The sequence below is a fragment of the Quercus robur genome, chromosome 5 (assembly GCF_932294415.1).
Source record: "Quercus robur chromosome 5, dhQueRobu3.1, whole genome shotgun sequence".
In the NCBI taxonomy this organism is placed as follows: domain Eukaryota; kingdom Viridiplantae; phylum Streptophyta; class Magnoliopsida; order Fagales; family Fagaceae; genus Quercus; species Quercus robur.
Window position 1 is genome coordinate 30437882 of NC_065538.1, and position 26558 is coordinate 30464439.

At 33.4% G+C, this 26558-nt stretch overlaps 2 protein-coding genes across 12 annotated transcripts; both read left to right on the forward strand.

The window, feature by feature from the left end:
• The first annotated feature begins 325 nt into the window (after positions 1 to 325).
• LOC126725759 (topless-related protein 4-like) lies at positions 326 to 7864 on the forward strand. 4 transcript variants are annotated; one of them, XM_050430666.1, is made up of 11 exons: positions 326 to 490; positions 1389 to 1588; positions 2641 to 2895; positions 3018 to 3127; positions 3242 to 3311; positions 3431 to 3504; positions 3689 to 3784; positions 3869 to 3964; positions 4437 to 4660; positions 4778 to 5015; positions 5109 to 6083. In XM_050430666.1, the coding sequence occupies exons 3-11, from the start codon at positions 2658 to 2660 to the stop codon at positions 5124 to 5126; spliced, it is 1164 nt and encodes a 387-aa protein (XP_050286623.1). In that variant the 5' UTR covers positions 326 to 490; positions 1389 to 1588; positions 2641 to 2657; the 3' UTR covers positions 5127 to 6083. The 4 variants fall into 4 exon arrangements, with proteins under 4 accessions (XP_050286623.1, XP_050286624.1, XP_050286627.1 ...); XM_050430667.1 differs by having other exon boundaries at positions 4778 to 4995; XM_050430670.1 differs by lacking the exon at positions 5109 to 6083 and having other exon boundaries at positions 4618 to 4660; positions 4778 to 4904.
• A 6243-nt stretch (positions 7865 to 14107) lies between these two features.
• Positions 14108 to 25101, forward strand: LOC126725747 (disease resistance protein RUN1-like). 8 transcript variants are annotated; one of them, XM_050430631.1, is made up of 11 exons: positions 14108 to 14691; positions 17190 to 18291; positions 18380 to 18661; positions 18781 to 19869; positions 19950 to 20680; positions 22217 to 22801; positions 22948 to 23030; positions 23270 to 23365; positions 23993 to 24224; positions 24309 to 24473; positions 24548 to 25101. In XM_050430631.1, exons 1-5 carry the CDS (start codon positions 14201 to 14203, stop codon positions 20397 to 20399), a joined length of 3414 nt encoding a protein of 1137 aa, XP_050286588.1. In that variant the 5' UTR covers positions 14108 to 14200; the 3' UTR covers positions 20400 to 20680; positions 22217 to 22801; positions 22948 to 23030; positions 23270 to 23365; positions 23993 to 24224; positions 24309 to 24473; positions 24548 to 25101. The 8 variants fall into 8 exon arrangements, with proteins under 8 accessions (XP_050286588.1, XP_050286587.1, XP_050286584.1 ...); XM_050430630.1 differs by having other exon boundaries at positions 22217 to 22382; XM_050430627.1 differs by having other exon boundaries at positions 22217 to 23030.
• The last annotated feature ends 1457 nt before the right edge of the window (positions 25102 to 26558 follow it).

A 26558-nucleotide genomic window follows, 5' to 3' on the forward strand; every position in this document is an offset into this window, starting at 1 on the left:
TTCCAAATAGACACTTAGGGTGCGTTTGGGAAGCACGTTTTGCGCTTCCCACTACTGCGTCTAAGTTTCTTTCCCTTTTTTTTTTTAAGACCAGCGCCTGGTGCACTGTTCATGGGACATGAATAGTGCACCAAGGCATATGAACAGTAAAAAAGAGTGAACAGTAAATTTATTATTTTTTTTTATTATTTTCAATTTTCAGCAAAATAAGCTGTATCCAAACAAACCCTTATTTTGGTGTAGACCCTAAAAAGAAATATTTAATTTAGCGTAAAAAACAGGGACGAAATGCATAATTAAAAAAAAAATCACAAATCAAAAGTCAAAAGTGACAGTAGTTGTCAAACAAAACACAGGTTAATGTTTGAGTCTGCGACCTTGACCTAACCCAGATAGAATGTGCAAAGGCAGAGCTGATGTGATGATTACCGATTCGATCATCTCTAGCTAATCAAATTCACCAGACAGAGAAATTTCATTTTCATTTTATGTAAGGCTTCCTCCAATTCCAATTCCATCTGATATTAATTTAGTTTTATTGTGCATGAGCTTCTGCTTTTGGTGGTGCTTGATAATTTGTTCCAATCCAAGGTTGATAATTAATTTAATCATGTTAAACTACACAACAAGAGGAGAAACAGGAGTTTGCTTTGCTTCCTCTTTATATATTTGGATGCTTTTCTTTCTGCCTATTTTTTCTTGCACGTCTTATCTCTCCAAGTTTAATTATAGATGCTCGATTTCATTTTCCTTTTTCTCTGCCTTTTGGTTTAGTTAATATTATTAAGTAATGCTTTCTTTCTTTCTTGTGTAACTCTTGAATTTTTTTTTAAAATAAAATAAAATAAAATTGAAACCCTTCACTCACAAATTTCCATTGAGAAGAAATAGAGCAGATTGAATGGAGAGGAGAGAGAAGCAGAAAATTGAAAGAGCAGAGACAGCAGAAGGGAGAGAGAGGCAGAGAAATTACAGTGACCTTTTCGATTCTCTACCGGACTCTCTCCTCATCTAGCATGACTTGAAAACAGTGTATTACAAAGTTTATTTTGAATTATCAAACCTTTTTTGGGCTATACTTTAACCGGCTTTGTCTTAAACCTTTTGTTTTATTTATGGCGTAATTGAATTAATTCATTTAAAAAAAAAATTGCCTGATTGTTTGAATTGTAAAAGCAGTTGGGAACCTTTTATTTTATTTTAATAATTCGATAATTGGAAGTATTAGTTATTATTATTATTATTTTTCATATCACTCTCTTGAGGCACCACTAAGTCACTAAACTATACACAACACCAGTTGTTTAACTCATGTCTCCGACCAAAAACACACTCAAAAGTATAATATTTATTTGTAACTGATCTTTTCCATACTCGAGCAATGGCAGAAGCCCATATGACAAAACAGGAAACCAGAATTATTAACGGCGCGTGAACAAGCGAGTTGATCACTTTGTCTGTGACTCGGTATGATCGAAATATTGACAGTATGCATTGAAACCAGACGATAGACTCAGCCTTTTCTGATGGGTGGAGTACTGGAGTTTCTTTCACACAAAACAAAGCAAAAGCAAAAAGGGGTATAAAAGTAAGAGTCTTCATTCCCCCACCTTTACTTTACTCTTTTTTTTTTTTTTTTTTTTTTTTTGGCTTAAGTATATTTGTTTCACAAAAGAAAGTAAAAAATTTAGAAACACAAAAATTTTCACAATTTTTTATCATAACTTTGACATGACCAAGTGTAATTGGTGAAGGAAAAATAGTGACTCTATGTGTAAATAAAGGTTAACTACTTACAATCTACCACGTTATAGTTGTAAAAAAAAAATTGTAGAATCATTTATGGTTCTAAAACTACTAAAAAAAGGTTAAGAGATATTACAAATGTTATGTATTAGTAGATAAATGTCTAAATTACATTTTTGTGTTTGGGGACTTTTTTTTTTTAGAAGTGGTGACCCATTGGCTGTAGATATGTAAAAAAAAATTTGTAGTAACCTTGGCATTTCTTAAAAACTGTAATATACACATTTTTGTGTTTGGGGACTTTCTTTTTTTAGAAGTGGTGACCCATTGGCTGTAGAAAATTTGTAGTAACCTTGGCATTTCTTAAAAACTGTAATATACCGTGGCTATGACTTAATAAAATTTGAATAAATTGTATTAACAATTAAATTTTGGTGACATGTTCCACACACCAAAAAATATATATATTGACTTGAATGGGTAAGAATTAGACTATTAGGATTGGATAAAGTACATGGCTGATTTGGTATATTTGTAATAAGAGATACCTTGTCATTGACCATAAAATATTATATTCAATAATAGAATATCAGCTGAAACTATTTGAAAATAAAAATGATAGGTTTTACAAAAATCCTGTATTAGTTGCCAATGAAATCAAACCTAGTTTTATACCAATACATTAAGTAGTAATTTGTAACATGACTGAAGTTTTATCCAATGACTCTACCCTTGATGACAAATGTTCCCTTTCAAACACAATAGTGAGCACAGAATGTCCTGAATGTTAATCCATCTACATAGAGGTAAGCTAAGGAGGTGAGAGGTACACATAAATTACTCTAAGTTGTTTTCCAGCATCAATCATTGTTGGCCTATCTTCTGCTATATCAGAAATACTACATCGGTGAATGGTGGATCCTCTTCTCATTAATTATTGTATCTTCTGCTATATCCTCTCTTATCTCCCAACTCGAGACTCCATTATCACAAGCATTTTGTCAAGAAGGTGGAGGCATCTCTGGACTCTCATACCATACGACTTCTCCAAGTCCAAGGGCCTGCCAACGGCTGTTGTTGTCAACTTGAATCAGGGTTCTGCTGTCAACACCATGGATTTTCATTTATCCCAACAAACTTTGCTTCTTGGTAAGCTCTTGCTGCTGCTCATGCTCATACATCTTCAATTTTTGTTCTATGAGGTAGTCAAGGGGGTTGTTGTTTAAGCTAAAATTTCTTCTATTATGTGTTTTATGTTCTATCAAATTCAGCTGGAACAAATATTGGTGATATCACAATTTGGGAAGTTGGAAGGAGGGAGAGGCTTGTTTTTCGAAACTTCAATGTTTGGAAAGTTGAAGCATGTTCAATGGCCTTGCAGGTTTAACAGATATCTACACACACTTATTTTTAATTTTTTAAGTTGGACAATATTATAATAATACGCTCTAGGAAAACATATGAGGCTAATAATCTCTATGTCACTTGATGATAGGCATTGTTGGCCAGTGATTATACTGCATCTGTAAACCGTGTGATGTGGAGTCCTAATGGTGCGCTTTTTGGTATGTTACTTTGAGGGGATTTATTTTATTATTTTTAAATTACCTTTTATCCCAAAAGTTTAAGATATTCTTGAGAAACAATTTGCATCTCTGATGATCTTTCTTGCTTTCCATTTCAGGTGTTGCATATTTGAAACATATAGTGCAAATATATTCCTATCATGGTGGTAATGATTTGCGGAACCACCTGGAGGTTTGTTTATATATATATATATATATGCATGCTCTTACACACAAGTGCGTATTTACATACATACATACATGTGTGTGTGTGTGTTCTTACTTAGTTTTTAGTGATTATTGAAATATAATACTTAACTGGTTCTTTCAGCCCCTTTTGTTAATAATTGTGTATCTGCCATGAATTTTTTTTCCAGATTGACGCTCATGTCGGTAAGGTTAGTGATCTTGGCTTTTTACATCCAAACAGACAACTCTGCATCATAACTTGTGGAGAGGACAAGACTATTAAGGTTTAACTTTACTTGGCATATTCTTTCAGTGTAATAATGAGGCTGGACTGCATTGTGAAAGACTGAAAGTTCATTTCTGTGCAGGTGTGGGATGCTGTCACCGGTTATAAGCTGTACACGTTTGAAGGGCATGAAGCACCATTTTACTCCGTGTGCCCTCATCATAAGGAAAACATTCTGGTATTTAGTTATTTTATTTGCACTTTTTCTAGTTGACAGTTGACATCCTTTTCTCTTATTTTTTTTTTTTTGATAAGTAACTTTTCTTCAGAGACATCCAAGTCTCATGCCTCAACCGGAGTTTTAGGCTCAGGTTATCATTCATTGTTAAGCTTAGCAGCTTTACCTAAGTATCTTGGTGTACATATTATACCCTAAGGCTATGCTTGCAGAGGGGGCTCATGCATTAATCAGAATAAGGTTTTGCAAAAAGAGTTTGAGGCAAAAGATTTCTTTCTTCCCTTTTTTCATTGCTTTTGTTTTGTCAAATTAACATTTGAGCTTTCTTCTTTCCATCTGAAGTATTATGGTTAATATATATATATATATACAGCTATTTTCTTGGTACTAAAAATGGCATTATTCTTTTCCACTTTTTTCCCTGCAAAATGGGAAATGTGAATCTTAATTTTCACACCCTAATAATCCATAGGGTTGCCACTCCCCCCCCCCCCCCCTTCCAACCCTTCCGGCTTCTCCTTCCGTGTGGATTTGGTTTAGATCATTGAAGGTTTCTTGCTTCCTACAGTACATATATTCAGTAGATATCAGTGGGAAAATTAAGGCTTGGTTATATGATAATGTGGGTTCAAGAGTTGACTATGATGCTCCAGGCCAATCTTGCATGACAATGGCCCACAGTGCTGACGGGACAAGGTAGTAAGGATGTTTTATTACATTACTTTTCCAACTATTTATTTCCTTAAAATTTTCATTGTGGTTGGGCAATTGCTCAAGCTTTACATCATGTTTCTTTTATTGTGTGCATCATAGGCTATTCTCATGTGGGACTACTAAAGAAGGAGAATCATACCTTACTGAATGGAATGAATGTGAGGGGGCTATCAAGCGTGTATATTATGGTCTTTGGAAGCGGTTTGGGGGGGGGGTAGTGCAATTTGATACAATGAAGAACCAGTTACTGGCTACTGGTGATGAGTTTCAAATAAAATTTTGGGACATTGACAATGTTAACATCTTGACAACTACAGGTATAGAGGGTGGATTACCGGTAATGCCCATGGAATCCCTTTTCTTGATGTGCTTAGCAGTATTTTGAAGCCCTTCTTATAATTAAACAATCTTTTCCTTGAATATCTTTTAGGCTTCTCCTTGCATTTGATTTAACAAGGAAGGGATACTGCTTGCTGTGTCAACAAGAGAGAATGGAATCAAAATACTTGCAAATGCTGATGGTTTACAGCTTTTTCATTCTATTGAAAATTGTGCAGTTTATATCTCCAGAGGATAAAAGACTTATAGTTCATGGGGCTTTTATTGAAGTTATGTTTGCTTGTAAAGGTCATGAGGTTGAGTACTTAAATTCAGGTTCTCATACAAGGTGAGGCAATGAAGGTTATGTTGCGTCAGTTTGGCCACATTAAGGCTTCATTTGCAAGTGATTGGCCGGGTGTGAGCAACACGATGTTTGAGCAACAACCTAAACGCTACAATGCCTTGATTTCTGGGAGTCGGGATTCTGTATATTAAATTAGGTCTTACCAGATTTTTGGGAGTCAGGATTGTGTATTAAATTAGGTCTCTGGTAAAAGTAACTTAAAACGATTCATGCCTTGTTGACTATTCTATGGGCAACAGAAAACAAATTGCAAGTATATTTGCAATGGAAAGGGCATTCACATGGAAATTGATAACGATGGAAGACAGAAGAAATTGATGAAATTTTGAGAGAGTTAAAGGATGACATAGGTAAGAAAATGAAGAAAAGGTTGTGGAAGAAATTGATGAAATTTTGAGAGAGTTAGAGGATGACATAGGTAAGAAAATGAAGAAAAGGTTGTGGATTGGGGGGGAAGTAAAAACAAATTGGTTGAAGAGTTCACTTGTCCTCGTGGTTCTTCATCCCTCAACTTTTTAAATGAACTGTTTTTATCAAAAGGCAGTATATTTTAGGCAAGGAAACTTCTTGTGGGTTGTTACTATTGCTCCAGCAGGACTCCACCATATAGAAAGATCATCAAACAGAGTATATCTTATCTATGTGTGACTTGATAATGCATTAAAATGAAATTTAACAGGCAAAGATGATAATAAAAAAAAAATGAGGCCCATTCTTTTATTTGTTTACAGAAATTCTCTTGATTTTGGGTTCTCATAAAGGATTAATGAGAAAATTAAGGGCAAAAATGGTGAAGAGAGATCATTGTCAAGATTTTTCAATGACTGAAACTTCTAAGTATCAGTTGCGAAGGAACTAAGCGTCTTTTATTTATTTTTATGTTTTTGGGAATATCAATCAATTATTCAATACCTATTTCGAGTTCGAATGTGGACTTGCGTGGGGTTGCCTTCCTTGGCAGCCTAGGATCGCTAGTGCCCTTCATGGGGCTGGGGAAGCTATGGCTCACCAGTCCCCTTGCATCCAAGCAAGGTCCAGATCTTGGTGGGTAGGGTGCTATTATGGTCACGCCTAGGTAGGATTGTCACATTGGTTGCCCCTCTTTATTCATTTTTTTATTCACCAAAAAAAAAAAAAAAAAAAAAAAAAGAAAAAGAAGAAGAAGAAGAAGAAGAAGAAGAGAGGAAACCCCGAGGATAACTTTATAAATCTTGTACAAAGAGTATATCTTGTACAAAGAGTATGCTTTCGGCTCAGTACAACTTTAGATTATTAGGAGAATCAATAATAGGCAAGCCCATTTAATGTTGCCCGGTCTTGTCATACAGTCATACATAGGTAACAGTTGCATTGTAGTAAGAAAAAATATCTACTCAGGTACTCATACTCTATTCTACTACTTAATGATGCCTAAAATGGTGGTTACGGCAGCTTTGTTGATTTGATTGCCCAAAGAAACGTATCTTCACAAGAAAATAGGAATTTCATATCTACACACTTTTCTTTTTCAATGTAGCACTTTAGCACGTTTCTTCTTTTCTTTTAGGATAAATTATAACTTACTTATGATATAACCGAAATTTAAGTTATTTATATGTGTTTTGAAATTTAATATTTTACGCACTTAAACTTAGCTCAGTTAAAATTTTGTAATCCATCTTTGTTAAAAATATGGCTAAATATGTAATTTTGTTCAATTTATATGTTTCTTTCCTCAAAACAAAAAAACACATACAAAATCAAGACAAAACAATATAAAAAAGGGAGAGTTTTGTAAAAATGAGTAACCATCATAATTCTTTGCTACTTTTATGTAGCTGTTGCTACTTGCTATACTAATGGACCTGCTAGATCTCTTGTTCTACCATCAAATGAGAAGAGCAGGTAGTGTACAGTGATAATTGGCCAATTATAATCTTTTCAAAATTCTTACTCTTCAACTTCTTCAAAGCCCAAGCTAACTCAATTCCAGTCTCCAATCTTCTTATTTAATAAGGCATCTTCTCAGCACCCCTTCCCAGATTCTTTCAGAGAAAGAACACCTGAAAAATATACGATCCATTGATTCTAGCTTACTTCTGCGGAATGAACACAGCAAATCACCTTGACATCCCAGATTTTTTTTTTAAATCAAAATTTGATTGAACAAATCGATATTTAGTGAGTTTTAAAACATTTTACAAATAAGAAAAGAAAACAATGGAAGAATGTTTTTGCAATGCTAGTTTATGGTCTGATTGCCGTAATATGTTTTCTTTAATGTTTTATTTTCCCATTATTATATTCACTGTTTTTGTACTTGACTTTAAAAAGTAGTTTGCATAAATGGTTTCTCATGGTTTCTATTCTGCCACAACACCCCCCCCCTCTTTGTGGCAGGACAATTGTGCTATGCTATTAGGAGCTTTGAGTGAGGAATTTCTGCACAGAATGCTGTTGTCTTTGCATGGGAAATAGTTCTAAATATTAATTCTTACAAAACCCTCCCCTTTTTTTTTCCTTGTTTTTTTCTTATTTTTGTATGTGTTTTTTGTTTTAAGAAAAAAAAGACATAAAAGTAAAGCAAAATTACATATTTAGTCATATTTTTAGATGTGAGTTACAGAACTCTAACTGAGCTAACTTCAAACGAGTAAAATGACAAATTTCAAACCACAGATAGGCAACTTAAATTACGATTAAGTGGTAATTTGCATTTCTTTTGAGAGTGTGGGACGGTGGGTGGTGGAAGTGGGAAATAAAGGCATATATTTTGACTCGGTGACTCCATTGCTCGAGGAAAACATAATAAGAAGTGAAGCGCAAAATGGTTTAGCTAATAGGTGCCTTTGAGACATTTGTTAATAGGTCATTTTAAAAAGTTATAATATCATTTTAATAGAAATATAAAATTTATTAAAAAAATTAATAATTTTTATCTTTTTTGATAAATTTTTCTAAATTTATTTAATAAATCAATGACAAAGTTTAGCTATAAAATTAGTTGTAGTCTAAAACTACAACTTTACTCAATATCTTTTTATTAGAAGTGAATTTTGACAAATCCACCATTGGATTACATCTTCTTCTTATATTTTCCATGCTTGCAAAATGTCTAGAAAATTAAAGATCAATAGTTATGTCATCAATAAATTGTTTAAAATGCAAGTTTTTATAGTTTAAAATTTTGCATAAATTATAATCTTATAAATTATATAGTAAATAATATATGATTATCACAAAATTTGACATATGTATTAAGAGCGTAAATAACATGCAATCCAACGATTAGATTTTCAAAATATATAATAATATTAATGACATTGAGTAAGGTTGTAGTCTTAGGCTACAACCATTTTTGTAACTAAACTTTGTTCATAAATCAATACTATTAAGGTGTTCGTTAACTTTTCCCAAACTGAAAAGTAAAAATAAAAACTCAACAGTCTTGAAACTTGTTTAGTCTTTTATAGTATTTTCGTTTAAAGTTAAATCCCCTGCCCCTTATTATAAAGATTGAATTTATTAAGCAAAAATGAAAATACAAATAAATGTATTATTCAACTTTTAATTTAGTTAGTTGTCTGTGTATTTCTGTTGCTAATGCTTTAGCTAAGAAAGTTAGTTCAGTTGTGGGGCCAAAATGGCCAAATACCACGTTTTTTTAAAATTTTTAGCAACAAAACACTGTTTACGAACTAAATGGGGATCTACCACTTTTTGTGGTATTCGAGCTCACCAAACTCGAGTACCATATTTTTCCATTCCACCATGGCACGATGACATGGAAAGCTGGAATTAGAATATTGTTGTTAGTACTCGAGCTTTAGGTGCTCGAGTACTGCATGTGTGGTACCCGAGTCTGGTAAACTCGAGTACCAATCTGCCTTGGCCCGTTACCCACACTTAAACTATCTGAACATAACACTCCCACTCAGCCTACTCTCAACTCTCTGAACCCCTGTTACCCACATTCCCACAGCTCTCTCATCACTCACTTTCTCAATCTCCCTCTCACTCTCTCAATCTTGCTATCAACTCACTCTCATTTTCTCAATCTCGCTATCAAACTCTCCCACACGCTCTCAATCTCCCTTTCAGTCTCGCTGTTGCTCTCATTCTCAGTCTCCCTCTCGCTCTGTTGCTCACGCTCTCGGTCTCCCTCTCGCTTTGCATCTTTAGTTTGGAATCACAAGGTATGTCTCGCTTAGTTTGCATCTTCAGTTTGAGCATTGGATATTTGTGGGTATTTGTGGGTATTTGTGGGATTTTTTGTGAAGGTTTTGTTGTTTGTTGCTGTGGAAATCTTTTGTTGTTTGTTGTTGTTGTTTTTTTTTTGTTTTTTTTTTATTTTGGGTATTTGGATTTTTTTCCCACTTCATCAGAAGTGCACGGCGTCACCAATATGAATTGTAGAGTTGGTAATACTGATCACCTTAGTACAATAATGTTGGCTTTTGTCTCCAATTGAAATCCCTCTTGGATTTTTACACTTAATAATTCACTTAGCATAAAATTAAAAATTAAATAGGACACATGGAGCAAAATTGAAAATTCAATTGAAATTTAATTAGATTTTCTCTGAGTTTTGGCTATTAATATATATAGATTATCATTAAATATTAAGGGTATTACTTGTTGCACACATTCCAATTTTTGAACTGAAATCATGAGTTGAAGTCACAATTCTTATGTTGAAAATCGTTACATAAATTACAGTTTCAGTTAAAAAATAGGGCATGTGTAAAACTGTGTGTAATATGATTAGAAGAATATGATTATTTGACTTGTCAAGTAATAAGTTAGAATGATTTTTACTCTAATATATCGGTTTGAAGAAAAATCTTGTCATATCTAGAAGAAAAAAATCTGACCTTGACAATAGAGGTGACTAGCTGGCCCATGATATTTTGTACATGCACGTGTAGAAAATTTGTTGCCATTGAATGGTGCTGGAAGAGATTACATTTTGAAGGGAATGTAATCATGTTGTCATGCAAAAAATGATAGGAAGCAAGCTTGCACTCACATGGGCCTTGATTTATAATTTGAGTTTGGGCAAAAAACAAAGTACTTGGAGACAGACAAGAAACATGGATTAGTTAACGGTTGCTGTACTTTTGAGGCTATAATAAGCCATGAGTTTTTATTAACATGGTCCCTTAGTTAATTTCGTAAAAGAATATGGTACGCCTAAACAGTAGGTATGGGACATTATATTTATTAGATTTGTATTTATGGTATACGACACCATTTGCATGCATTATTGTCAATATCTTCTGGCTGTAAGAACCAAGAAAGATGGTGCAGGTAACTATAGCTAGGGTAAGTAATTAATTACTTTTATAAGGACTATAAAGATATCTACAACCCTAATTCAGAGACTTTATGTGTGTTTTAATTAATGACCAAGGGTCATAGAAATTATTATTCTTATTTTTAAGGTAACACGATTCTTATAATCTATGATACTACTTCATACCCATAGTATAACACTCAAATCAGTGATAGCCATATAATCCATGGAAATGATCCTGTTAGAGATTATTATTCTTTTCTAGGTAACACGATTTTTATAACCAAATGATACTTTTTTCATACCTATACATTATATCACTCAAATAAGTGATAGTCATATAATCCATGGAGATGATCTTGTCCTTTTAATATTTTCATTAATCTAAAGGTGATGTTATGATTCTAAAATTATCTTTCATTACTTAATGGAATGAAATTATTTTAAATTACATAGCACCATACACCTTTAGATATATGAAAAACTAAAGTTTCACAAGGAAAGGAATCAAATGTAGAGTATCTTGATCTTGATTTAGAATTAAAGTCATCTGATTAAACATTAGCTATCGTAGAGTTAGATTGCATATGGGAAAATAGTATTGATCACTTTATTATACTGAATTCCTTTCTTATTTGAAAATAGATGCTAACCTATCTTCAATTAAAAGTTATTAGTATTTAGACACTAATATTTTTTTTAATCATTTACTAATTACACACAAATGGAATAATTATGGACCCTTGTTTTCTAGATTTTCAGCTTTTCTTTTCTAATACTAAAAATATTTTATTTGTTATCTCTAAGAGAAAGCAACATAGTTAGAAAAAAATATATTATAGTTTTTAACAAACTAAAAAATAACTAAAACTTCAAAACTTTGATGACATCAAGCAATGCTTTTGAAGGAAATAAGTTGAGTATTAAAAATTTATGTATCTTTGTAAAAACAGCCCCCATCAACCCAACAATAACTTAGACACAGAATTAGAAAGATTCTAGAATAGCACAAGTCTGAAGTTGGAACCAGAAATCCAAATGCAAAGACCCTTATTAAATCTAGAAACGAAAGGATCAACTCTATTCATAAAGACAGCACTTTTCATATTTGTTCTGCATCATAACCTCTGAAATTCTTTAATATAATCAAAAGGAAACAGAAGGGGCATAAAAAAGAAGACCCATTTGCACAAAAGATCAACACAGAGAAAGCTTAGGGTGGCAAAGTAATATTACTTTAAGATATACCAGGTGTAACTTAGGGTGGCAAAGTAAACCCAAACCCACCCAATTATTAGTTGGGTTAAATGGGCATCAACCCAATTAGATTTTAGGGATTATACTAATATGGAAGACATTAATCAAATCCATAAAAACCGTTAACATTAATAACCAAACTCAAAAACAAAATTAATTGCAAAATCTTGGTAAAACATAAAATCTTAGTTCCCTGCATCATCGATGGGTTGGGTTTGCCTCCTTAGGTTAAATCCCCAATATCCTTTGACCATTGAAACCGAGATCTTCAAAAAAAAATTTTCATTTGAAGCAAGGAGTGACCACAGTAAGAGAGCAGAGTGAGAGGTCTCATTTTGAATTCTACACTTTCCAGGGATTCTCATTCATCTATCTTAACATTCTCATCTCCTCTAAACTCATTTTACCTAATAATTAGAAAATAAAAAACCAAAAAGACAAGCACAACCAGACCAACATTCTAGTAATCACCCAAAAATAAAAATTAACTAACTAAATTGAATTGAATTCCTTAATTAATTTCTGGATCAAAACCCAGAATCAAATTATGCATAAAAATACAAAATTTACAAACACCCAACTTTTAGTGGAATCTTTTTTTCATAAAGTTACAACTGTTTGTTATTAGAAGCACAAAAAGTAGTAGTGAGATTTGAAACGACAACGTTTAACGATCGAGAGAAAGAGAGAGAGAGAGGAAGAGAGTACCTTGGAGCGGAGTGAAGGGCTTGGAAATGAAAGCCTCTGTAACCTCACACTGCGATTGAGTGCGGAGACAGTGAGAGAGATGAGACTGAGAGGTCGCTGCCGACGAGAGTCTTTCTGCCGCCAATGTAAGTGAGAGTGAGAGTTATTTTTTTATTTATTTTTTTTATTTTTATTTTTATTTTTTCCAGAAACCTTGAGAGTGAGAGTTTGTATGTTTGTGTAAGTGAGAGTTTGTGTGTTTGTATGTTTAGGTGTAAGTGAGAGTGAGAGAGTGAGAGTTTGTACGTTTGTGTGTTTTTAGTGCCGTTGCAACCCAAGCCATACTCGAGTTTTATGGACTCGGGTACCTTACTAAACAGTACTCGAGCCCATGAAGCTCGAGTACTAAGCGCAATATTTTAATTCCAGCTTTCCATGTCAGCATGCCATGGTGGAATTGAAAAATGGGGTACTCGAGCTCACCAAGCTCGAGTACCACAAAAAGTGATAGATCCCCAATTATTTTCGAAACTGTGTTATGTAGCTAAAAATTTCAAAAAAACGTGGTATTTGGTCATTTTGGCCCAGTTGTGGGGTTGCAGGTTTGGTTAGGAGACCTTCCTGCTGACATTGCTCCTCTTGTGTTTTGTGATGTTCATTGATTTTAGTTTTGGAATAAATTCTCAGGCTTGGGGTTTGGTTTGTCAAAAAAAAAAAAAAAAAAAAAACTTTTAAAAAACAATTCTTTTACTATCATATATTTTTACACAATTTGATAGCATGTATGATTGTGATTAATAAACACTCACAATTTTTTTTTACCATTTATAATCACGCTCTAAATGTTAGAATTGTGAGGAGAATTATTATAAATTTCAAAGCAATGACATACTTTTTTTAAAACTTTTTTATTATTATAAAAAAGGGTATAATATAATGTAAAAAACTCAAAACGTATTCTATTACCTTTGAATAAATCTCTCAATTAGATTAGTAATATAAACCTTTTCTTTTCTTTTTTTGAGAAACAGATTAGTAATATAAACCTTGTTAAGAAGAAAGTCACCTCTAACTCTCTAAGTTATATATGTTAGAAGTTTTTAAAAGAATTAACTAAAATGAACATATATATTCCATAAATAAATAAATAAACGTACATACTTGGCATCTCTTTACGAAATTTCCTCGAACTTTCCATGTTACTAAAGCCAAAGTAACACCCAAAAACAAGAGGAAAAAAACAAAAAGAAATTATAATAATAATAATTTCCCTGAAGTTATGCGTTTGACCACCTTTCATGACGCGGAAAAGCATAAAATCAGGAAAGAAAAAGACTTAAATATTTCCTCGAACTTTCCATGTTACTAAAGCCAAAGTAACACCCAAAAACAAGAGGAAAAAAAACAAAAAGAAATTATAATAATAATAATTTCCCTGAAGTTATGCGTTTGACCACCTTTTCATGACGCGGAAAAGCATAAAATCAGGAAAGAAAAAGACTTAAATTATTCGTTCTCTCTTTTCGAGTCTTTTCAAGGGAACTGCTCGCATATGACAATATAGCTCTAACCAAAGCCACAGCTGATATCACACACACTGAAGCTTTGTAAGTTTCCAATGGCTTCCTTAACCTCTGAAATAGCTTCTTCTTCTTCATTGCCCAAATGGGAGTATGATGTTTTCCTCAGTTTCAGAGGGGAGGACACCCGTAATAACTTCACAGACCATCTATATGCTGCCTTGGATCAAAAAGGAATTAGAACCTTTAGAGATGATGAAAGACTTGAGAGAGGAAAATCCATTTCCACGGAGCTCTTGAATGCTATAGAAAAGTCGAAGTTCGCAATCATTGTTCTATCAAGAAACTATGCGTCTTCATCTTGGTGTTTGGATGAACTTGTAAAGATTGTTGAGTGCAAGGAAGAGACTAAGCTAACAGTTTTGCCAGTTTTTTATGGTGTGGATCCCTCTGATGTACGAAAACAGACGAGTTTTGCAGAAGCCTTTGCTAAACATGAAGATCTTATCAAGAACGAAGAGAAGTTGCAATCATGGAGAGCTGCTTTGACTCAAGTTGCCAATCTCTCTGGATGGGATGCACGGAATAAGTAAGAATTTCTTTCGGAAACTTTTGGAAAATAAATATTATTTGTCGTTACTTTGATCTCTTGGCCATATGACTTTTTCTTTTCCTTTTTTTCCCTTTCTTTAATTGTTTACTTCAATGGAGAATTAGAGGACACGTTCAATTTTTACTGTATATAATGAACTTAAGAAATTGTAAGCTAAAATGGGCAACGACTTGTTAAGTATGTAATTTGACATTTCCACTCAATCAGATAGAAAAGAATTCTACCGCGAATGTTGTGTCCATTACTCAAATGACAGCTACTTACACTTTGTTAGTGGATAAATTTTGTTAGTTGCCAGTGGACTTTAAGTCGATCACGGTCCAAATTTGGTCACTGATATTTTTTGGCAGAGTTTGCAAACAATCAATTACTCTACAAAGAAAAAAAAAATACTCTACAAAGAAAATTTGATAAGTTTCCATAGCATTTATCAAGTTGGAATTATCAACTGGACCGCATAGGTTATCTTATTGTATTAATAGGCCCGAGTCTAAACTCTAAACAAGCTTAATTTCATTTTTGGAATGAATTAGTTTATCTTTTAATACAACCAACAAACTGAACTAATAATAGATCAAAACAAACAGATTAAGCTGTAGTATCGTAAGCATAGCAAGTAACTATAACTAGCATAATTCCTAGGACTCTCATTTTCCTCTGTGTGCGAATACAATTTTTGCTAAAGGCAAATCCGGATTTTATATCATCCTTTATGGCTTCGAAATTGGCTTCGAAATTTTATTGTGTGTGTGTGTCTATATATATGTATATATATAAGATATTAGTAGCCTAGACTTCTACTAGAAGAGTAGGACCAAAGCTGCTTTCTTGCACGGCTTGTATAGCCCATTGAACTCTGCTTCGAAGTTCACACAGACCAATTTGTCTGCACAATGAGCAACTATTCAAAATTCCTTTTCCAAATACATCTTGTGAAACTGTAGGCATAAAAATGTTCTCTACTTAGATGGAAAACATTGCAGAAAATGCAGACTTTCCATTCTTTCCTCACTAAACTTGCGTAAACAGAGTAGTTGATCTTTTTCTTTTTTTTCTATATTTCATCATTAATTAAGGGTCTGTTTGGATACCTCTTATTCCTGAAAACTGAAAATTGAAAACTGAAAATACTGTAGCAAAATAATTTTTAAATACGTGAATAATGCCGTGGGACCCAATGTTGAAGTTGTTTTTGTTGAAAAAAGTACTTGTGAGTCCTGTGAACAGTGCATGGGATCCACTAAGTTTTCAGCAACATCCAAACATGCAATAAGCTATAAATGAATGCTTATGCATTTGAAAAACTAGATATTTTTTAACCAATCTAGAATAGGATGATAATATCTGATTTTGCTAGTATTGGAAGTGTCCAACTGAATTTTCTAGTATTGAAAGAGTCCAACTGACCAAATATATAGATTGATATATTTGAACCTCTGAACATTTCTGCTAATCCCAACTAGATTCTCTGATTTGCTATAAGGCAAACTAAGGCATCAATCTCTAAGATATGGATACTTTTGCTTCTGTGATACTGGCAGCATCATTCTACACTGCCATAAGATCGCAGAAATAATGGCCAATCCTGAGACCAGAGCTCTTGACATATAACATGCTTTCAATGCCTCACCATTCTCTATATGACTCCTGTAATTTCTGTGTGAAAAGGCTCCTACCTCTGAGCACCATATTTTTGAAGGGAAGAACTAGTGAAGCGACTGGTCATTCTGTGACTCTGCCACAACATTAATTTATACTACGTTCTCCTTGGATGACACAGGCATCTTTTCTTTATTTTTCTATTACATTCTAAATAAATTTTTGGCATCATCATCATCATCATCTTAGAAATTTAATTAGTTCTAGACAAAAGAAACTCAAGTAATGAAATCCGGAAGAATTCCAAAATATGAATTAGATATATAATGAAGCTACAATATAATATGATATATATGTTGTAATGAAGAAATCTAGAAATAGACACAACAAATAAAGAATTATGTAAAAATTGAAATTTTGCTATTAGAAGTTTTATTAAAGGTTGTTAATTCCAGATTTAAAAGGAGATAGGTACTTTTCAACATTCCTAACAAGACTACTATATGTATACTTTTATTTTAATTGTAAGGTACCATAACACAGCTGAATTCCAATTAATGGTGATCATTTCCTCCCCTCCCACCACCTCCCCCCCCCCCCCAACCCCCCCCCCCGCGTGCCAATGTTTTACTATATAAAACATACTAATATATGTTTTCAATAGAAATGTTAAAATGTGCAGGACATCAGGGCAAACAGTAGGCCAGGGGTCCTATTATGTTGTAGAAAACTTATTTGGTAAATTTGTTATATCTATTTTCATATTAGAACATAGAATTCCCTATTCTGTGGTGAATGAATCTAAAAATTGTACACTTGCTGAGCCTATTGTTTTGTTGTGACGCAAGAAAATTATTGTTCTATTGTTTTGGCAGGCAAGAGTCAACAATCATCAAAGAGATCGTCAGAGAAATACTTGGTGACTTGAATTCTTCCTACTCGTATGTACACAAGGATCTAGTTGGAATAAAATCTCGTGTTAAGGAAATGGAGGATTTATGTTTAGGTATGGGGTTGAATGATGTTCGCTTCATAGGGATTTGGGGAATGGGTGGAGTTGGTAAAACAACTCTAGCACGAGTCCTTTATGACAAAATTCATTCTCATTTTGATGGCAGCAGCTTTCTTGCAAATGTTAGAGAAAAAAGTGGAAACGGGGGATTAGTTGCTTTACAAAAACAACTTCTTTCTGATGTCTTGTTTGAAAGCAATATTAATATTTTGGATGCTCAACAGGGAATCAATGTGATAATGAATAGATTATGTTGTAAAAGGGTTCTTGTAATTCTTGATGATGTGGATCAACTTGAACAGTTAGAAGCATTAGTAGGCAAGCGGAGTTGGTTTGGTCAAGGGAGTGTGATCATTATGACAACTAGAGATCAACATCTATTACTCAGACATGAAGTGACTGAAAAGGAAATATACAAGGCTAGATTATTAAATGATGATGAAGCTCTAAAACTTTTTAGTCTAAAAGCTTTCAAGCAAGACTATCCTTCAGAAGGTTATGAGTTGCCATCTCAAAAGGTTATATATTATGCTCAAGGCCTTCCTCTAGCTCTCGAAATTTTAGGTTCCTTCCTAGTTCGTAGAAATCTAGATGCATGGGAAAGTCTCTTAGGTAGACTACAAGAATGTCCTGAAAGTAAAATTTTAGATGTGCTCCAAATAAGTTTTGATGGTCTAAGGAGAACAGAGAAAAAAATATTTTTAGATATTGCTTGTTTCTTCAAAGGAATGACTAAAGATCGTGTAGCAAACATACTACGAACTCCCCATAGTAGGCCAGATGTTGATATAGATGTTCTCATGGAAAAATCGCTTATAACCATCTCAAATGGAACATTGTGGATGCATGATTTGCTACAAGAATTGGGTAAGGAAATTGTTCGTTGTGAATCTCCTGACGAGCCTGGTGGACGCAGTAGGTTGTGGTTGAAGGAGGATATCCTTCATGTACTAATAGATAATGCAGTAAGTTGATTATGCAGGATTTTAATCTCTCTCTCTCTCTCTCTGTTAATAACTTTTAATGTGCTTACTTTTTGTTGTTGGGTACTAGGGAACAGAAAAGGTTGAAGGCATCTTCCTCAACTCATCTCCAAACAAAGAGGATAATGTTAAAGTCAATTTTGAAGCCTTCTCAAAGATGAGAAACCTAAGATTGCTTAATATTGGTAATGTGCACCTTCCTCAAGGCCTCAGTTTTCTTTCAAGTGAGTTACGTCTTATGAATTGGCTTGGATATCCTTTAAAATTCATGCCAACAAATTTCCATCCCAACAAACTTGTTCAACTCATAATGCCTCATAGCCACATCAAACAACTATGGGAGGGAGTTTGGGTAAGATTTTCACTCATGCAAAGCGTGGTTTTTTTTTTTTTTTTTTTTTTTTGGTTAATAGTCAATTATGTTCATAAGGGTTTAATTTTCTCTTTTTAATTGTTTTTCAATGCTAACAGAGTTTAGAGTGGCTAAGAATCATTGACCTCAGTGATTCTAGAGAGTTGATCATGACCTTGGATTTTGCTAGAGTCCCAAATCTTGAGAAGTTGATTCTCAGGGGTTGCACAAAATTGTCTATGATTCACGCATCCCTTGGAGATCTCAAACATCTTATTTTGTTGGATTTGAACGGTTGCAAATGTCTTAAAAGCCTTCCATGCAAGATCAGTTGGGAATCTCTTGAAATTTTTATTCTTTCAGGTTGTTCAAAGCTGAAGAAGTTTCCAGAAATTGTGGGGAATATGTCACGTTTGCTAGAACTTTATTTGGATGAGACTGCTATAGAAGATCTACCGTTATCAATGGAGCAGTTAACTGGGCTTATCAAATTGGTTCTAACAAATTGCAAAAATCTTTCAAGTCTTCCTGGAGCCATTTGTAGTTTGACATCACTAAAAACTCTCACTCTATGTGGTTGCTTAAAACTTGACAATATGCCAATGAATTTGGGAAATCTAGAAGGCCTAGAGGAACTAGATGTAAGTGGAACTGCTATAAGAGAGCCACCTTCCTCCATCTGTTGCTTAAAAAATCTCAAAATACTATCTTTCCAAGGATGTAATGGGCTGTCATCTAAATCATGGTCATGGAAGAAGCCGCTTAATTTTCTGTTAATGACAAAAACTCCAGATCTCACGGGCTTGGTATTGCCTTCTGTATCAGGTTTGAGTTCATTAACTGAATTGAATATAAGGAACTGCAATCTTCAAGCAATACCTAGTGATATTGGCTGTTTGTCCTCATTAGAAAAATTAGATCTAAGTGGAAATAATTTTGTTTTCATTCCTCAAAGCATTAATCAACTATCTAATTTGAGAGAATTTTGGGTGGCGAATTGCAAGAGTCTTCAATTGTTGCCGGAGCTTCGATCAAGAAATTACATAGAAGTTTGGGCAAATGGATGTACCTCATTGGAATCTTTACTACCATTTAAAAAAAAAAACGATCATCCAAATTTTTATTTATATCTTCTCGATTGTTTCCAATTGGTTGAAAATCAAGGCCGCTGTGACTTGTTCACTACAATGCTAAGAGAATATTTTCAGGTCTCTCTCTCTCTCTCTCTCTCTCTCTCTCTCTCTCTCTCAGCTTTCTTTAAAGATCATGGTTGGTTTTTATGTTTCAGGAATCAACTATAAAAGAAAGAAAAAGATTTGATGTTTTTATTCCTGGAAGTGAAGTTCCGAACTGGTTTAGGCATCAAAGTGTGGGGGCTTCAATAAATCTGGAACTGCCTTCATATTTATTTAAACAATTTAGAGGAATTGCTCTCTGCGCTGTTTTTCGACCCCACCTGCATCATCCACCTAGCAATCTTATTTATTCCCTTGCGTGTCACATTAAAGCCAATGGAAATTGGTTCAGTGGTACTCCATGCGTAAGATTTTTGAAAGAGTTTTATACGGTTGAATCGGATCATCGTTGGTTCATGTATTTGCTCCCTAATTATTTCCAACACTTCTTACGAAAAGAATTTCTTCAAATTGCTGATGGATCCAGCTGTCAACTTGAGATTGAATTCCTATCCTGGGATCCGAGAACAGAGATAAAGAAATGTGGGGCCCATATGGTATAGGAGGGAGAAATGGAAGATCTGAAACAAAGCATGGATCAGACAGAGTGCAGCATCATTCCTCATAATGAGAGTGTTGATCATTTTGAAGAGGATATCAAAAGTAAGCGAAGTCGTGATGATGAGAATGGAGGAGCTAGTGGAGAAGGTAGCTCCTCTACTCACATACCACACCCTAAGACTAAGAGAGTACGACTCTCTGATGGTGAGTGAGGACTCTCCGTGACAGTCAGAAATCAATTAGTGGCTTTCAGGAACCTGGGCCCTCTTTATTAGAACTCTTTGTAAGTCACCAACTCTCCCACTTACATTTTTTTTTTTTTTTTTTTTGGTATCGTATATGTTCCTTTTTTTTTTTTTTTTAGTGGCACTCATTATTGAACAGTACGGACATTAAGAACTTAATTGGACTTTATGACTATTGCTTATTACTATTGCTTAAAAAAAAAAAAAAATCTAATCCAATAATTTAATTTTACTATTGCTTATTGTGTTTACCTTTATGATTATGATGTGGAGTTAAGTATTTATGTTATTAGTATAGTATTAAGTATTTATGTTGTCGACATATTATTTCTCTAAGTATTAACACATATACAAGAATGAATAGTAATTAACTAATTATTTAAATCTTTCTCAAAAAACAAAAAACTAATTATTTAAATTATTTTGTAGTCATATCTGATATAGTTTACTGATATATAAAAAATATATTATTTCACATTTAAAATCCTTTACAACCATAATAGTTGCAATGCTTTTATTGTACATTTAAAATCCTTTACAACCTATTTTCTCATGGTTTTTTGGGTAACATGTTGCAATGACTTTTAATATATTAAACTGGACTTTGGTCTTGATGGATGTGTTGATGATACAAAATCACTTTCACCATTTTTTAATTTTTAATTTTTTTTTGGTTTTTGGGTGCTAATAAACACTGTTATATTAATACAACTAAAAGGAAATAAGGCAAATCCTTTTAGAGAATCTACCCATACAATCAAAATACAACAAAAACAATATCTGAAGGGGGAACATCAAAAAGCATAAAATCTAGCAATCCGAAATTAGAGCAGAATGAGCAATGTTCACAACAGAAGGATCAAACACCCACTCCACCACAACTTTTGCATCCAGTTCTACTTCTATATTCTTGGCTATAATCTAATTTAGAAGTATGTTTGATTTTAATGGACTTAATAGAGACAATATCTTATAAGAAAGAAGATAAACCTTAATAGGCTAATCTTCTCAAAATAGTGTATATACCAAAGTTACGGTTACAATGATAGTGATTTTGTCATCATCCAGACCTTTTTGCTAAAATCAAGCTCCACTTATTGTTTGCCTACCAATGTGAATGTTTAGTTCCCTATAAAAATTTGCCTAGTTGTTTGTGAGAAGTAGTGACAGTTCTTAATGACTAAGCTTTCAATTAAACCTGGTGACTTGACCAATATTATTGGTGAAATATAGGTACTAAGATATGTGAAAAGTATCCATACTTCATAACTAAATTAATAATTAAGGTTACTAAGTTAAGGCTAGTTTAGATTCCAATTTGGTCAATAAACCTGTATTCTTGCATATTTAAGATAATTGAAAACCTCCAATACTTCTAGTCTATGTTAGATCCATATTTATCATGATAGTAAGACTTAAGGATAGGGGTTTCATTATTTTATCAAAGAATTTTGTCTAGGCTTTGCCAAAGCTAAGTACTTGAATACCTTCTAATAAATGTTCCAGTCTGTTTTTAATATTTTCTAACTCCATGATGTGTGTTTATATGACAATGATATTGACATTATCAACAGTCTATGCCACATTATCACAAGCATTTTGTCAAGAAGGTGGGGGCCTCTATAGACTCTCATCCCATCTGAGTCCTCCAATATCTTGCTGTTGTCATTGTCAACTTGAATCAGGGCTCTGTTGTCAACACCATAAATTTTCATGCGTTGCAACAAACTTTGCTTCTTGGTAAGCTTTTGCTGCTTCTGCTGCTTGTACTATACATCTTCAAATTTCTGTACTACGAGGTAGTCAAGGAGGAGTTGTTTTAGCTAAAATTTTGTTCTATTATACGTTTTATGTTCTATCAAATTCAGCTGGAATGAATATTGGTGATATCACAATTTGGGAAGTAGGTTGGAGGGAGAGGCTTGTTTCTCAAAACTTCAATGTTTGGGACATTCGAGCCTATTCAATGGCCTTGGAAGTTTGACAAATATCTACACAGATTGACATAACTATTATATAATTTTTTAAGTTGGAGAATATGTGCTAGGAAAATTTATGAGGCTAATAATCTCTATTTCACTAGATGATAGGCTTCGTTGGCCAATAATTATGATTATATGTAAACCGTGTGAAGTGGAGTCCTGATGGTGCCGTTTTTGGTATGTTACTTTATGGGGATTTATTTATTAATTTTTTAATTATTAAATTACCATTTGTCCCAAAAGTTTAAAGTATTAGGAAAATGTGAATTCGATCATTTGACCATTGTTCTAACAGTCTCCCTATTTAAAACTTTCCATATCAGGCGTTGTACATTTGGAAGACATAGTGTAGATATATTCCTATGATAGTGGTGACGATTTGCAGTACCATCTATGACGCTAACTGGTTTGTTTAGCCCCTTTTTTAAATAATTGTGTATTTGCAATGGAATTTTTTTTTTTTCTTTCTCAGATTGATGCTCCTCTCGGTAAGGTTAATGATCTCACCTTTTCACATCAAAACAGAAAACTATGCATCATAACTTGTGGAGAGGACAAGACTGTTATGGTTTACTTTACTTGGCATATTCTTTCAGTATAAAAACAATGTTGCACTGCATTTGTGAAAGGTTCATTTCTGTGCAGGTGTGGAATGCTGTCGCTGGTAATAAGCTGTACACTTTTGAGCGGCATAAAGCACCAGCTTACTCCATGTGCCCTCATAATAAGGAAAACCTTTATGTATGCAGTTGTTTTATTTGCAATTTTGCTAGTTGACAGTTTTTTTTTTTTTTTTTTTTTTTTCACTTTTCATTAGAGACTTCCAAGGCCTATTTCTCATGCCTCAGCCAGAGTTTTAGGCTCAGGCTATTATTCATAATTAAGCAGCTTCACCTAAATATTCTGGTGCACTTATTTTATACCAAGGCTATGCTTGCAAAGGGGGGGCAGGGGGCTCATGCATTAATTAGTACATTAATAAGAGGCGATAGATTTCTTCATTGCTTTTGTTTTGTCAAAAAAGCTTTCTTCTTTCCATCTGATTTATTTTCCTTGCTTTCATTAATAGCCTGTATGGTTAATATATATTGCAATTTTCATGGTACTAAAAATGGGAAATTTGAAACTTAATTGTCACACCCTAAGGATAGGGTTGCCACTTGGTCCCCCCCTCCCTCCCCCCTCTCCTGTTGAGTGGATTTGGTTTATTATTATTGAGAGTAACATTGGCAGTGAAGCAGGATTCATGGTCTGAGCTGTCAAATGGAAAATGCAAATTTTTACTACTGATCCAACTGTTTATTTCCTTCAAATTTTTCACAATGATTGGGTGATTGCTCATTTTTCTTTTATTTGTGTGAATCAAAGGCTATTCATATGTGAGACTAGTAAAGGACAACCATACCTTGTGGAATTGGATGAATGTTAGATAGCTATCAAGCTTGTATATCATGGTTTTTGGAGGCAGTCTGTGGTGGTTGTGCCGTTTGATACAATGAAGAACCGGTTCCTGGCTACTAGATATGCGTTCAAATTAAAATTTTGGGACATGGACAATGGTTACCTCTTGACAATTACTGCTGCAGAGGGTGGATAACTGGTAATGGCCATGGAAGCCCTTTTCTTGATAGTAATTTGAAGAAGCTCTTATAATTAAACAATCTTTACTTTGAATATCCTATAGGCTGCTCCTTGCATTCAATTTTACAAGGAAAGGATACTGCTTGCCGTATCAACAAGTGAAAATGGAATCAAAATACTTGCAAATGCTGAAGGTGTATGGCTTCTGCGTTCTATTAAAGATCAAGCTGTTCATACCTCCAGAGTGGATCCTGCAACTATTGCAAAGGTACTACTTTCTTTTAACTTTTATAGGAACTTCAAATGTGTACATGCTTCTTAATTACATTGCTCATTTCTCAGGTACCGGTAATTAGCTCCTTTGGTGCTTCCTATTCAACTGCTGGAACAAGCACTAGATATTAGGCGAAGTCCACAGAAACATTGAAGCTTTTGATTTTCCAAAGAATTTTCTTATCAAAATATTCAGAAGAATATTTCAGAAGCTTAAATTTTTATTGACATCTATGCCTATGTTCAGTTGACATGTCTGAATCAGGATGAAAAGATGCCTTCCGTGGAAGATCTTGCTTAGGCCTAAAGCATGTCTGTTATGTAAATGTCTTTTCGTGTGCTTGCTATTAGTCGTTTTTTTTTTTTTTTTTGGTAGTCTGAGATATTGTTAACAATGGAATCTATGCTATAGATTTCTCAATCAGTTTTGAGTCTCTCTTATGCATCATTGCAACGGCATTCTGTGCTTTAAACAAAAAGGGCAAAGTGCTAAATGTTGCAATTTGTTGGACTTTTACTTCCCACCAAAAGAAGGGAACGCCCATGTTACCAGAGTTGTATGACTATTTTTTCCTAAACACTAATGCCAAAACCCAAGCCCAAATCTGTGCATCCAGGTCCAATCCCTTTTTAGGTTGCTCAGTCAAATTTATTTAGCTGCAATCTCAATTGTGCATTCAACCTGGGAAATGAATGTGCATATACCTTAAATCAATCACAGAAGGGGCTAAGGCCAGAACCATATATCTTTATAGTGCTTGCAACCTAATGGCAGCAGTTTTTAATCTAAAAAAAAATATTTGGTCTTTGAATAGAAACACATTAATAGAAGAAGACAATAACTAAGACAAAAGATAGAAAATGAATATGAATTGAGTCTCACTGGTGTAAGATGTTTCCCCCAAGCCCCTATTTTACATATGAAGATTAAATAAAAGAAAAAAAAAATCTATAATACGAAATGCATTACGTACACTCAAACACACAAATAAATTGATACATGTTTCAAATATTGCACAAATCTCCTCTTCATTTAGAAACTTTGTAAGAGTTACCACTAAAACGACATGTTTTAGAGCATATATACCACTCAAAATGAAAAGGGTGGTAAGTGTTGAGACTTGAGAGTTGAGATTCGACCTTACATTTTTTTTTTTTTTTAAAGTTTTTTAGGCGGTATAATTGTATATTTTTGTTGCTAAGATTAGACGACTATATATCTTCTTCTTCTTCTTGAATAGGACTATATCTTCCTTGATTGTTTCCTTACTTGCAAACAAAGAAAGGCAGGAAAAAAAATTGTTTGAAAAAGGGCTGTTGACATTGATGATAGCATGGCCAAATAGGAGCATAGTAATATTATATGCTAGCTTTTATTTTTAAAATAAAAATAAAATATTTTAATAATATTATTAAAATTAAACAATACAAAATAACAAATAGAAATAAATAACTACAATTACTTCATGCTATATTGTGAAAACCACTATCTAAAAAAGTTATACTGTAAAAACAAATTAAAGTTTTATTATATAGGATATGACATTAATATAAATAATTATAGACAAAAATAAAAATTATACCTTTTAATTCGGGCAATTGTTATTTTCATTATATAAATTTTATTTTTGTTATTTTGGTTTTATAAGTTTGAATTGGATTTTTTTTAACCATTTAACAGTATTTTCGAAAAAATTTCGTTAGCTGTCAAGTTTTGAAACCATTTTGTAAACTAAGAGTCTTGAGATGCATGCTGGATTACAAAATAATTTCAAAAACATGACAATTAACAAAATTGTTCCGAAAGTCCTATTAAATGACAAAAAAATATATTTGATTTGAATTTGTTACTACTGTTAGTCATTCCATCTTTAACATCGGTTAACTATTATAAGGCAGTTTATAATGCTAAAAAACTATCACAATTTCTTTCTTTTTTTTAATTTTAAATACAATATATAATAAAGAGCAATTATCAATTTATCATAAAGTAGAAGCCATAAGTTGAAAATCTATCATATTTATAATAATAAAAAAATTGCTACGTTTATAAATTTTCACAACAAGTCATAGGTAATTA

Excerpts from the sequence above, each read along its gene's own strand:
- LOC126725759 (XM_050430666.1), top strand. The coding sequence starts at position 2,658 with ATGGTGGATCCTCTTCTCATTAATTATTGTATCTTCTGCTATATCCTC. Across the intron at positions 3,128-3,241 it reads CATGTTCAATGGCCTTGCAG|GCATTGTTGGCCAGTGATTA; the intron begins GTTTAACAGATA and ends ACTTGATGATAG. Across the intron at positions 3,785-3,868 it reads GAGAGGACAAGACTATTAAG|GTGTGGGATGCTGTCACCGG; the intron begins GTTTAACTTTAC and ends ATTTCTGTGCAG.
- LOC126725747 (XM_050430624.1), top strand. The coding sequence starts at position 14,201 with ATGGCTTCCTTAACCTCTGAAATAGCTTCTTCTTCTTCATTGCCCAAA. Across the intron at positions 18,292-18,379 it reads ATGTACTAATAGATAATGCA|GGAACAGAAAAGGTTGAAGG; the intron begins GTAAGTTGATTA and ends GTTGGGTACTAG. Across the intron at positions 19,870-19,949 it reads TGCTAAGAGAATATTTTCAG|GAATCAACTATAAAAGAAAG; the intron begins GTCTCTCTCTCT and ends TTTATGTTTCAG.